The 14,277-nt window shown below is 38.0% G+C and overlaps 1 protein-coding gene across 1 annotated transcript in view; it reads left to right on the forward strand.

The window, feature by feature from the left end:
* LOC105306061 (ATP-binding cassette sub-family A member 3-like) overlaps positions 1 to 14,277 on the forward strand; it is a 123,654-nt gene that overhangs the window by 68,107 nt on the left and 41,270 nt on the right. The window contains exons 16-21 of the mRNA XM_023523813.1: positions 1,565 to 1,715; positions 5,371 to 5,469; positions 9,496 to 9,667; positions 10,417 to 10,711; positions 11,313 to 11,559; positions 11,707 to 11,911. Of these exons, the coding sequence (XP_023379581.1) occupies positions 1,565 to 1,715; positions 5,371 to 5,469; positions 9,496 to 9,667; positions 10,417 to 10,711; positions 11,313 to 11,559; positions 11,707 to 11,911 (1,169 nt within the window). The remainder of the gene's footprint in view (positions 1 to 1,564; positions 1,716 to 5,370; positions 5,470 to 9,495; positions 9,668 to 10,416; positions 10,712 to 11,312; positions 11,560 to 11,706; positions 11,912 to 14,277) is intronic.

Here is a 14,277-nt window from a genome sequence, read left to right on the forward strand (position 1 = left end):
TATTCAGTATTTGAGATTATTTAACTCACATTAATTTTTTCCTTTATAGTAGTTACTGTGGTATCCACTTTATACATCATTTTTAATTCAAAACAATATCCCTTTTATAGATACAAAACTGGGGTTTAGATATATCAAAAAATGTATCCAAAGTTATATTTATCTAATCATTTAGTTGTTCAAAGTTTACGATCACCTTCCAAGGTCGAATTTGGACAACTAACTTGTAAGGGGTTCTACATCCAAAATTTGACTTATTCCATCTGAATTGGATGCACCTGGGTTATGAGCCACATGATCTAATAAATAAATAAATAAATTCTAATTTTATTCACTAATTTTACTAATTATTGGTAAAATAATTAGTATAGCTAGATATTTTAAAAGATATAAGGTTTTGGGGTATTCATTTCTCTTATAGATGCTAAACTTTAAATATACTTTACCTGGATTTTTTACATTTTTGTCAGAAGCCTAGGATTTGTGTTTGCTTCTTTGATGGCACAGGACATTCCGTGTTGCTATCAGCATTCAGCTCTCCGAAGGCATTTTTTATTGAATCTTAGAAGGACAAGATAACTGAGAAGCTTATTTTGTCATGATGCCTGAGAAATGAAAAACGGTATTATTTTGTAAATAATCCAAAGGTAGTTTTGGTTCCCATAGCTAGTAAATAATAGATAAGTCACTCTATTCTCTGGATGTCTGTAGCCTCATTTGTGAAATGGAATAAAGTGTCATGTCTACTATGATAAGCCAGGTAAATAAACCGAATTCTCAGCTAAGAAGACCTATACATAAGACCTATGATTCAAATCTTACTAAGAAACATAAATGCAAATACAGTGACCACTTGAAATGCAGATATTTAAAATCGATGATTTTTTCCTTTAATTCCTGAAAATAATTTCTTCATATAGGCAAACTCTAAGTAAGTACAGTAGTTCTCTGATTTCTTTAAGGTCTGTAATCAATAAGTATATTCTCAGGCTTTCTAAAATTTAACAACCTTCCTTCAACATTTCATATCTCCTCTCTCCGCTTTATTTTTTCTAACACAGTATACATTTTAACTTATTCCTCATCATTATTATCTGTCCCCTTTCGCTAGAAAGTAGCTTTTACGAGGACAGGAATTTTTGTCTGCTTTTTTTCCCTGCTGTGTCCCCAGACCTAAATGAATGCCTGCTACATGCTGAACAACCAGTGACGATAAATGAATGTTTATCGAGATTACAGTTTCAAAAATTCTGAGTAGCCAGAAAACAGGGGCCTTTCTGCATCCATCTGTTATGTCTGGTTTTATGCACTAGGTTATCGTTCATTAAGAAAATGATTGAAATTATAGAGGAAGTCGCTGTTTATTCAGTGTCTTGGTTCTTTTAGCAACATTGGGAAATTTTAGGTGTGATCCTCCCTAAAGTCATAATAAAATGCCTTGTGACGTACCGTGTCTTCTTCCTTGTGGACCTAGGCAACCTGAGCCATGGAGAGCCACGGTGGGTCTTACCAGATGAAAAAGTACAGAACTGCTTCATTTGGTTTTCTAAATGATTTCTCTCAGGTGCTACATATCATGTCATCATGGAGATGGAACCACAGTTCGATGTCGAAAAGATCTGTGCAGTGATTCAGTCTCATATTCCAGATGCCACTTTGGAAAAGCATACTAGAGCTGAATTATCATTTAACTTGCCCAAAGAGTATGTACACAGGTATAGATTCAAAGAGTTCTAGATGGATGGTTTGGGTGACCAGAAGTCGTTTTTAGTTTTCCAGGTTTAGCAAGCTTAGTGAGTAGTATTTTGCTAGCAAGCCAGGTCTCCACTTACAGCTGTCATTTGCCAGCTACAGTTGAGACGTTCACAGCTGAAGAGTTCTCTCAGTGAACAGGGGATCGCTTCATCAACTCGAGTTCATTCAAGGCTGGTTTGCTACTTTTATTTCTGGGATTTTTTGTGGGGGAGGTGGGTTTGCAACCTATTGTCTGTCGCTTCACGGTGTTAATAAGGGATAACTAACAGTAAGATGTTCATAGTATACAAATTGTATGGATGGTGAATAAGATCCAGAGAAATATTAAGACGATGAAAGAAAAAAGTAGCTTAAATAACAACTCTTGGAGCAAAGTGACAAGGACACAGATAAAACAGTTTGACCTCAGTGATTAGCCAAATTAACTATAGATGGAAGACACGGGGATGATCATTCTACCTGGGATTCCCATCCCAGCTGCGAGTATGAGCATCACTGACCTTCAGGGAGTGTGCCGTTTTCATCTTCCTGTCTGAAGTCATTGCTATCTACATAGCCCATAAACGCAAGGTGGCTGCCCTACGCGAGAAAAGATGCGGGGCTTTTAGGACATTGCTCTACTTCATTTGGTGTAGAGCTCCTGGGTAGAATGCAGGAAATAACGGCGGGAGTCAGGCACCCGAGATCCTACTAAACGAATAGTTGGTTTAAAATTATCCTGTTAAAGATAATTTTTTTTTCCACTGTAGGAGGAAAATAATGAAATGACAAGTTCTTGGTTATTTCCAAGACTTAGATCGTTTCATTAATTATTCATTTAATTTGTGCTGTGCACAGCTCTCAATGCTTTACACATACATGTGTTCACATTAAAAAAAAATGAGAAAGAGACTTAGAAGCAATACTTGTAACCTCAGTGCCTATATTCTAATCTGTAGAATATGGCTAACAAAAGTGAACTTGAGATTTTTAAACAAAGTTGTAAGCTGCTTCTTTGAGAAGACCAGTGTATTTAGTAAAACTGCAGTCATACTAATCAGAAAGAAAAAGAGAAAAGACACAGATTACCTGTATTTGGAATGAGTGATGATATCATTACCTTTTCTACAGATAATACATTAAAAAACTAATAGGATATTATAAACAACTGTGCCAATAAATTTGACACCTTAGATGAAATGGAAAAAAATCCTTGAAAAACACAAATTACCAAAACTGACTCAAGAAGAAGTATATAATTTGAAAACCTCTTTATTTATTAAAGAAGTTGAATTTGTACTTTAGAACATTCCCACAGAGATAACTCCAGACCCAGATGGCTTCACGGATGAATTCTACCAAACACTTAAAGATGAAAAGAGCAATTCTATACTAACTTTTCCAGAAAATGCGAGTAAAGGAAACATTTCCCAACTCGCTTTATAAGGCTGGTATTACTCTGGTACCAAAATCAGTCAAAGATATTGCAATAATAATATGATGATGATAGCAGTAATAATAATAACAATAATATAGAATAGTCCTTAACAGAATATATGGACTCTTGAAGATAAATGAAAAACATACACAGCACGGATTCCACTGAAATTCAAGAGGAAGAGGAAAATGACCATAAAATATGTGAAGAGTTGTCATAAAAAGAGGGGTCAGATTGAACCTAGGGGTCAGAGTAGAACCAATAATCACAACAAGGTGAAGTTAGGTGGAAATGGAATTCAGCCTCAGGTATGGAGGAAATTTAGAAAATGAGTTTTGAGTCCACCATCTCTGAGGGTAATCAGACATGTGGATTTAATAGTCCCTTACTGGGAATGGAGGTGCGTTTAAGAAGTGATGTGTTTCTGGAGATCTTTTCAACATAAAACAATATTAATTCTCCCTGGTAAAACTGTTTTTTAGAATCCTTGATGTAACTGCACCACAATTAGCAAAACTTCCACACAGTTCACCTATTTAATTAAATCTTTTTTTAACTCGTTTTTTTTTCTAATTTTTTAAATTTATTGGAGTGACATTGGTTAATAATATTGTATAGGTTTCAAGTGTACAGTTCAGTAATACAACCTGTATATTGCATTGTGTGTGATTAGATCTTTCTTAATTCCCAGCTTCTGCTTCAGTAACTCCATTTTGTCATTTAGTGATTTATACCTCCTGTACTTTGAGAACTCTTTTTCATTTGATGTAGGAACCACATGTGAATAAATTAGCTTTTATCAGCTAGCTCTAGTCCTTAACAGTTGTAGAAAATAAAGTGATAATTCTTTAGAAGAATAAACATTTATATCAAAGATCAGGTTACAGTGGGGAGAAATTTGCTAAGGTAAATATCTCTTACTTGCATTTGCTTCACAATAAGCATTACACTGAAGAATGATCTACTAAATTTCTCCCATGGCTGACCAGAAATTATTATGGGACAAAACAATACTGAAAATGTATCTAACAAACAACCTAATTCAAAAATGAGATATAAAACTGAGAGCAACAAACAAGACAAAAACTCAGACACAGACAACAGTTTAGTGGTGAGCAGAGAGAACGGGGAGAGATGGGGAGGTAATTAAGGAAGGGGGAAAGGGGTCAAGTATACGATGATGCAAGGAGATGTGACTTTGGGTGGTGAACACACCATGCAATATACAATGATATATTATTGAATCGTACACTTGAAACGTACGTAATTTTATTAATGTCACCCCAATAAATTTAATTTTTAAAAATAGGCAAAAGACCTGAATAGACATTTCTCTAAAGATGTACAGATTGCCAATAAATACATGAAAAGATGTTCAACATCACTACTCATTAGGGAAGAGCAAATCAAAAAAAAAAAATGCTGGTAAGCGTGTGGAGAGATTGGAACCCTGCACATTGCCATCAGGGATGTGAAATGTTATGTCTTCCGTGGAACAGTATGGAGGTTCCTCGAAAAGTTAAACGTAGAATTACTGTATGATCCAGCAATTCTGCTTCTAGGAATATACCCAAAGTGATTGAAAGCAGAAATTCAAACACATGTTTGTACACTAATGTTCATAGCAGCAATTTTCACAAAACCCAAATTGTCCATTGAATGAGTGGAAAAGCAACATGTATAGGCACACGATGAATATTATTCAACCTTAAAAAGGGATTAACTTCTGGTACATGCTACAACATGGATGAACCTGGAAAGACTTACGCTAAGTGAAATAAGCCAGGCACAAAAAAGACAAATATTGTATGATTCCAACTTATATGAGGCACATAGAATAGGCAGATTCATAGAGACAGAAAGTAAAAGTGAAATCGAGGGAAGGGAAGCATAGAGAATTCTTGCAGAGTTTTAGGTTGGGGTTGTAAAGAAAGTTCCAGAAGTGGATAGTGGCGATGGGCACATGACACTGGGAGTGTGTTTCAACTGTACACTTACAGCGATGACGTGGTAAATTTAATGTTTTATATATTTTGCCAGAATAAAAAATTTAAGAGAACAATAGGAAAGTTAAAGAAAGAATAGTAAGTGTTCATATTTTTAAACATTCTATTTACTAGAAAATGAACTAAAAAGAGAAAAAAATGTACCTAGACTAGTGCTAGTACTTCCTTTTTTTCTTCCTCTTCTCCTTCCAGGTTTGAAGATCTGTTTACCAATCTGGAAAAGAAACAAAAAATGCTGGGCATTGTCAACATTGATGCTTCAATTACTACCATGGAAGAAGTCTTCCTTAAGTGAGTCATAGTGACCTTAAAAACAAATTTCCCCCACTGAAATTCTGAATCAGCTTAAGAGCAAGCCCTACCTCTTTACATTGGAATAAAATAGTCACAGTTATGGATTTTTTCAAATATGTTAATTTTTTTGTTAATGTATTTCCACGTATTCAGCTGAGAATGTGTGAAGATTTTGAGCCTGGGCCTTGATGCATATGTCTTTTTGTGGTAGAGGGTTTAAGAGTTAATCAAGAAGAAAAAAAAATATATATATATATATATATATCGATGTCATCATAGGAAAATTTTGAGTTCCAACTTGGAGTCTGTACTAGAAATGACTTTAAAATTTTGACCTAACCGTGTGTCCACAGTTTATGTAATTTGAACATAAACTATTTAGTTTGTTTCTTGCACTGTGAAAAAGTTCAGAACGAAAATGCCCACGGAGTTCAGGCTGTCATAGGGCAGAATCAGATGGTTAGCTGCCAAAAAGTTTCACGAAACGTGCTTTATCCGTTAAAGTTACGGCAGAGTCATGTCTAGACTTCATTCTTTCAGACTCAGGGATTTAAATTAATATTCTCAGTGTATCAGAGTTGACTTGGGGTAATTTATTCACACAAGTGAAGCTCACAAGACGGATGTATATAAATTAAGAAGCAACTTCATTAATTTACGATAAATTATAAGAATAATAATTTATAATAAAAGGCCTCTTGGCTATTCAATCAAATGTTCTCTTGTCTGTCTCTAGGCAAACTACATAGGGAGCAAAATTATGATGAAAAATTTTGTGATTACTTTGTAATCACAATTAGAACTAGCTCGATGATGGCCAGACCATGTCTGTTTTGTCAAACAGTGTCTGTCACATAGTAGATACTCAAGAATGTTCTTAGATGAGTAAATGAATGAATTAATATTATTTAAAGTCATTATCTCCACAATAGATGCTCTTCTTGCCATGGGAATTACAGGTTGAAACCTTGAACCGTGACACTTAGGTTGTCTCTCCTACAGGTTATCGTCAGTTTACCTTTCTTACCTTTTTTCTTTTCATTTTTTTTTTTATTATGGCAAAATAAACGTAACATAAAACTTAACATCTTAAACATATTTAAATATACGGTTCAGTAGTGTTAAATACTTTCACATTGTTATGTAACCTTCACCAGTATTCATCTCCATAACTATTTTCATCTTGTCAAACTAAAAATTTATATCTTTTATCGAACAGTAACTCCCCGTTCTCCCCTACCCCTAACCCCGGCAACCACCATTACGCTATCTGTCTTTACGATTTTTACTACTTCATATAAGTGGAATCATACAGTAGTTGTCCTTTTATAACTGGCTTATTTGGCTGAGCTTAAAGTCCTCAAGGTTCATCCACGTTGTAGCAGGTGTCAGAATTCCCTTCCTTTTTAATGTGGAATAATATTCCATTGTAAGTGTAGACCACATTTTCCTCCCCCATTCATCAGTCAATGCACAAGGGTTACTTCTACGTTTTAGCGACTGTAAATAATACTGCTGTGAACGCGGTGCACAAATACCCCCTTGAGACCCTGCCTTCAGTTGTTGTTGGCATATACGCAGAATTGGACTTGTTCGATCACGTGGTCATTCTGTTTTTAATTTGGGAGGACTGCCGTACTGTTTTACAGTTCCACCAGCAGCACCCAGAGTTTCCAGTTTCTCCATATTCTCACCACTCGTTTTCGCTTTTTTTGATAGTAGCCATCCTAGTGGGTGTAATGAGAACACTACATGTTCTCATTACATGTCCCTCATGATTAGTGATGCTGAGCATCTTTTCATGTGTTTGTTGCTCATTTGTATGTCTTCTTTGGAGACATGTCTATTGAAATCCTTTGCCTATTTTTTGGATCAGATCGTTTGTTTTTTTGGTGTTGAGTTTTAGAATTTCTCTGTATATTCTTGATATTAATCCCTTATCAGATATATAATTGGCAAACACTTTCTCCCTTTCTGTGGGTTGCATTTTTTACTCTGTTGATACTATCTTTCGATGCACAAAAGTTTCTCATTTTCATGAAGTTTAACCTAGTTTTTCTTTTATTACCTGTGCCTTTGATATCATATCCAAGAAATCATTGCCAAATCCAATGTCATGAAGTTTTATCCACAAATCTTGCCATTTGCGACAACGTAGATGAGCCTAGAGGACATTATACTAAGTGAAATATGTCAGATACAGAAGACAAATACTTCATAATCTCACATCTGGAATCTAAATAAGTCGAACTCGTAGTAACAGATAGTAGAATGGGAGTTACCAGGAAATGAGGAGATGTTGGGCAAAAGGTATGAACTTTCAGATATAAGATGAGTAAGTTCAGGAGACACAGGTCTCCACAAGTACAGCATGGTAACTGGAGTTAATAATAATGTACTATAAGTTTGAAATCTTCTGAGAGTAGCTCGCAAGTGTTTTCTATCACCAAAAGAGAAGGGTAATTATGTGAGGTCATGGATATGTTAATTAACTTGATTGTAGTAATCATTTTACATATCAAAACATCATGTTCTATACCACACAAAAAAAAAATATTTATATATATATATAATGTTGTCAGTCATACTTCAATAAAACAAAAAGAAAATAAATAGAAAACAAATGACAAGATGTTAGCTATAAATCCAAATATATGAGTAATTACTTTGCATGTAAATGGACTAAATATAATTTGGATGCCACTTTGAAGAGAGTGTGTGTATGCTTGTGTCTGTTTTTACTTGCGTGTGGAAAATGTCTCATCGAGGTTATCTCTAGGTAATAGGAATTTTTTCCTTTCACTACTTTATATTTTCTGATGATTTCCTAATGGAAATGTATTACCAATGAATAAAATATGAAGAATAAAAAGAAGACAAAAAAATTCAGTGATTATATTTTAAAGGCATAATAGTTCTCCAATCTAGTGACAGCCAGAAGGTGGGGGTCTGGAAGAAAGCAATGAAGGGTTAGAGAAGTACAAATCAGTAGCTGATAGATGGTCACAGGGATAGGGAGCAGGGCTTGGGGAATGCAGTCAGCATTACTGTAATGGCTGTGTGGAGACGGAGGGAAGATAAAAGTAATCAGAGGGATCATTTCATAAACTATACAGATGTCTAACCAATATACTGTATACTTGAAACTCAAAATGATAAAAAATACTAATTTGAAAAAAAAGCATAATGGTCCTCAAATTTTTTAGTATGAAACAGCAAACATGCCGTAGGGACGTTTTAAAGCAGGTTTTAATATGAATTTGATTCATGGATTTAAAGGGTACAGAAGTCATCGATCTACTCATCACTCGTGACTGTCATACTACAGAATGTGTTAATGTCGTATCCCATACAAATACTAACAGGCAGGTAGTCCGAAGGTCTTGATAGTTCTGTGGCTTAGAAAAAATATACCTTTCATCATGTACTGTCCACCAAGTGTTTTACTACTTCAGCGGCGTAATTATCTTTCCTGTCTCTCAGTATACTGTGATATGTATTTTTTCTGTTATTCTACTTAGCATTTTTCTCTGTAGATTATAATTACTTGTGTATATCTGTCTATTCTTCTCAAGCATCTACACCCAAAGACTCAGCTTCAGACATAGGCAGTAGTGGGAAATGTAAGGACTTAAAAACAAACCTATCAAATGTCCCCATCATTTCGTATAATAAAGAACATTTTAACCCTCAAAGGAGAGTTATTATCTTTGATTAAAGGTAAGTCCTTTAACTTGGATAGGTTCAGTTTAATGAAACATAAAATATATTATAGTTGTTTATCTCGTGATGAAAGTTTCTCAGAACTGTTGAGACTTTGCCACGAATTGCTGTTAGTCTTCTGACCTGTTTATTGGGGGCCACTGATACCATGCTGCCTCAAAACAATACACCTGGAAATCGGTGACAAAAACCAAGGAGTCTTCCAAATTTGGAACCTTGTTTGACATTCTCCCCAAAAATGGACTGAGGCTACAGTCGAAATGTTTTGTGCTTTTTTTATGTGTACCTGTGTGTATATAGGATCAGTAAGCTGGCGGATTCTCAAATGGATAGTCAACCTCTCCAGTCCCCCTCCCTGAAGGACCAAAAAATAAGACAAGACTTGAAGCAGAATGAGATTAGGCCCAGAGATGACAATACATCAGCTTTTTCCGGATTGAATGAAATTGCTACCGTTCAATTTAATACTGGGGTGAGCATATTTAAACCTAGTGTGTTTGGCTTGGGCATAACATGTACACTTTGTTTAATATCTGAACTGAAATGATGTTTGGAGTTTAGCCGCAGAAGACCCAGCCAGATGTGATTTCCCAGTGCAGGAAAATGCATTCTAGATAAAGGTCACAGCTGCAACTCTCACCATTGCCATTATTCAGAATCCCTTTGAGAAGTTCTCATTCATTTTCTCATAAATTTTCCCTTTGTTCAGATCTAATACAGGACCCAAGGGTTATGACAGTTGTAATCAGATGATACTGGTTGATTAGATTAGGGGCATTTTTTTTTTTTTTTGCTATGAATCATCGTTTGAATATTAAAACCTAGTAAATAATAATAGTTCCATACAAATTTCATGGGGATATATCCCTTTAAAGTGGAGAAATAGAAAGGTTATGGTTCGGTATTAAGTAAAAAAAATAGATGCAATTTTATTTTTCAGATCAGAAATACAAGCATATTAATGAATAAAATCGTCTTGATAACATTTTCCATGTAGTTAGATCAGAAACCAAAACTAGACCATAATTCTTTCCCTTAATACCTTACACAAGTAAAACCTTTCACACCATCTTGTTGTTTTCCTAGGTCCAATTCAAGGATATATTTGTATTATATGTGTATATCTTCTGCTATAAAAGCATTTCTATTAATGGATTTCAATATGAATATCTCACTTGAGTCACCAACAGTTGTAATGCTGTGTTTTCCTTCTCCTTTTAGTTTCCACTTTACTGCCAGCAGTTTTATTCCATGTTTATAAAGCGAGCACTATTCAGTTGGCGTCACTGGAAATTGATGCTGCTACAGATAGCAGTGATTTTGTTTGTCACTTCATATCTCTTAACAACTCAAACCTTAAAATCTAAGGTGCACGCCAGAGAAATGGACTTGAGTCAATATGGTCATACAATTGTGCCTTACTCAGTTTCAGGGAATTCCGATTTGGCTCTGAAACTCACAAAGAACCTTAAGATTTTTCTAAAGCTTCGAAATCAAGAACTTCGTGAAGTGCAAGGTGAGACGCGCAGGAAAGAAAGAGGCTTCTGCTACGTGAAGGCCTGTTTGTGGCACTCGCAAAGAAGGGACTTAACTGTGGTGTTTAGCTACACGTTTCTTTGTTTTCCTACTAATTACCAACATTGTAGAGGCAGCTAAGTCAGAGGCCCCAAAAAACGTACACTTCGAGACAACTGGCCACAAAAATTATTAGGTGTCTTTCAGCTATTGCATCACTCTTCAGAGGATGGGTAAAGACCCAAAATACTGCGTCGTGCAATGCAGCATGGGGTTTTCATTCTGACCAGAAACAAATATGTTTCTCTAAGCTCTCATAGGGTGGAGTGTCAGTTCCCAGATCTGAAGATTGCCCTTTAGTTTACTATTTCTAAAAACAAGTAGCTGAGACTTAATAGATTGACTCTTCCGAACTAATTTTTCGAAGATAGTGTAAATAACTATACTCGATTTGTTCAGTGCTTACCTTTGGTAACCATGTCGAACACACTTTCTGCATTATCTTTCTTAATGCTGTAAGCAGCCCTTTGCTTGGTCTTTCCTCTCCAACATAAGGAGTAGGTGAGCTATTACATGTTGACTCACCAGTTTCTCTCTTCTAGGTAATATAACAAATTACATAATGGAACATAAAGAGTGCCGTGACTTCTCCATTATTGCGTTTTCCATCGTGGTTCAGCAAAACCAAACAGTGCTTACTGTTTTGTTCAATAACGAGGCATACCATTCAGCTGCAATGTCTCTGACGGTGCTAGACAACATTCTCTTTATGTCACTTTCTGGCCCCAGTGCTTCCATTAAAGTCGTCAACAAGCCTCAGCCTCTCCCTGTTCATGATTCTCACCTAGTGTATGTATGATTTTCCTCTTCCTGAAATTGAGCCTTGCTATATATCCCCTTGCAGTTTGGCCATATACATTTGAAATTAGCTACTGAAATCATTTCCTACTTCAGTGTCAGCGTTTATTTTATTTTATTTTTTGCCATCTTCTGTAGGCATAGAAGTGGATTACAGATAGTATTGTGTTTGGCCTTTGGCATGGCTGTTGTGGTCGGTAGCTTCAGCTTCCAGACGGTGACTGAGAGAACCTCTAAGTCCAAGCACATCCAGTTCGTGAGCGGCGTCTATGTCCTCGCATACTGGCTCTCTGCTCTGCTGTGGGATCTCATCATCTTCTCTGTCTCCTGCTGCTTACTGCTGGTGAGTGTTAGCTGAAGTTTCATGCAGGCTCATTTTCCTGCGTCAACCAGGGGAAATTCCTGTCCAACTAATTGTGTCCTAAGATAAAACTTGTAAAGAAATTTAAAGCTACTTTGGATTATTATGCCAGAGAATATATCGTGGAAACCACACCGCGGAAATGTTCTCCCTCGTATACTTTCAACTGGAGAAACTGTTTTCCTCTGAAAAGTCTCTCTTTAGCTGATTTCCCATGGAATTCTCAGCATGATGCCCTGGCCCAGAACTCTGAAGGGCTGTCACTCGACCCTCACTACCCATATAGATAGGCCACCGCCCACCGATTCCCAGCGCTGAGCCCTCGGGTAAAGCTGGACTGTAACAAGCAGTTTAGGATAAAGACCTAAGTGAGGCTTCCTGTTGCTCTTCACACTCACACACACTCACACACACACACACACACACTCTCTCTCTCTCTCTCTCTCTCTCTTTCTCTCTTTCTCCCCCACTTCCCTCCCTTACTCCCTCCCTCCCTCCCTCTCTCTTTCATACCCTAATTCTAAGATGGCTAGGTCTGCAAAGCAGAACTAATTTTGACTCTGACACCGGATTTTAGATGCTGAGGACATGGCCTAAATAGCGAGCGAGCATGTAATGAACCGACTTCCCTCATTAGTGAACTCGACAACTTCTTTTGTATGTGTGCGTGCAGGCGGGGGAGGTGTGAAGCTGTACAGTTGCAAGGGGTAAACATGTGAGTAAAACTCCCTTCTGTCCAGGAGGTACTGGGGACTTAGATGTGAATAGAATAATGTCTCAGCCCTCAAATGGTTCACTCTTTAGCAACAGACAGAGAAGTGAAAGCAGCATTATAAGATAGCAGTTTCCACCCAAGAAGTTGAACTATCAGTTTCCAGTTCAAACTATACCATGGAACGGTAAAATCAGTTGTTGGAGGAAAAGGGAGAATCCTTGGGTCAGTTTGGCCCCCACAGTCATAAGAGAACATGTGATTATTGCACAGGGCCCCCTGGAGTGGCTCTGAAGGAAAGCCGGGGTCCTAGCAGCCAGAACAGCTTTCAGCGTGGACCGGGCCTGGGGCCATCGGGCCGAGGATCATGGTGGTGGCGCACTGAGCACCGTTCGCGCAGAGTCCCCAGGTCAGAGAGCAGAGAAGGGCTTCCCTCCGCTTGCCACAGCGCGCACCCCTGCCGCATTCTGCCTGCCGGGCCCTCTGCTCACCCTTACCCGCCAGCCGGCCTGCGTAGCGGGCAGACCAGCACCTCTGTGAGCCCGTGACTCTCATCTCTCCCCTCAGCCGCTGGGGACGCCCAGCCAGGCGTGGCCTCTGGCATCGCCACCTCCCTTCTTGCCCTGCGATTTGTGTTGGAATCCTCAGGAAACCCCGGACCCTTTCATCTCCATGCCAAGGATCCTGTCTTTGTCTGACTGTAAACTTGCTGGCTCAGCAGCTATCATTTCCTGGTTAATAGGTCTGTAAATAAGACCATCCATTATTAATACTTATGCCAATGTTGCCATTTGTGGCTCATAAGAAAAATTGCTTGTCATGTGTTTTTTATGTGTTATGTCATTCAATAACACAGTTACCTGAGGTGACTTTACTGCATAATACTTACAGGCAAGGACACTGAGGCTCACAGCTAGTACAGATTTAGAACAGTGATTGGGATCGCTCCAAAGCTCAGCGTCATTTATACATTCAGAGCCATCCTGGATAACGTACTTAAACTTACTTCTGCTCCCATATTTGCTGTTCCATCTGCCTTGGCATCTTACTCTACTTTGACACCTGCTTCTCTATCCTTTCGGTCTGCTCTTCGTATCCCCTCTCTATCCTCTCTCCCCACCCAGAATCCCTCTTCATGATCCTCAGACTGGGTGCTCCATATGGACTCGCCTTTGCTTGTTTGTCTGACTCGGATATCCCTTGTTTTCGATGAGACTCTCCCTCACCCTGCTCTGGTTCTGGGAAATGCCACCACCTGGGCTTGTTCTTAGACCCAGCAAGAGGAGACAAGATTGTGTCACTTTGTCTAGAAGCCAGGATTCCTGTTTCGCCCTTTCTCTACCTATCAGAGTCACAAAGCAGGTGACTTTACTGCTCATATGTCAGAGGTGAGGATTAACCTAACTATGTTGCTGGCACCAGTGAACTACCTGCCTGACGAACTGCCTGCCCCGACACTTTTTCCTGCCACCTGTGAGATTCTCTGTGGGGTTTACTAAAGTCCTCTGCCTTTTCCTGCACCTGAGCCCGTGCGTGAAGATGGGAAAACAGAACAAGTAACTTTTCTGGTGAGTTATGTTTCCAGAGGTGCTGAGTGGTGAGGCTTCCCTCTCACGCAGTCTGTGCCTTTCTTCAC

The sequence above is a fragment of the Pteropus vampyrus genome, unplaced genomic scaffold, assembly GCF_000151845.1.
Source record: "Pteropus vampyrus isolate Shadow unplaced genomic scaffold, Pvam_2.0 Scaffold417, whole genome shotgun sequence".
Lineage (NCBI taxonomy): Eukaryota > Metazoa > Chordata > Mammalia > Chiroptera > Pteropodidae > Pteropus > Pteropus vampyrus.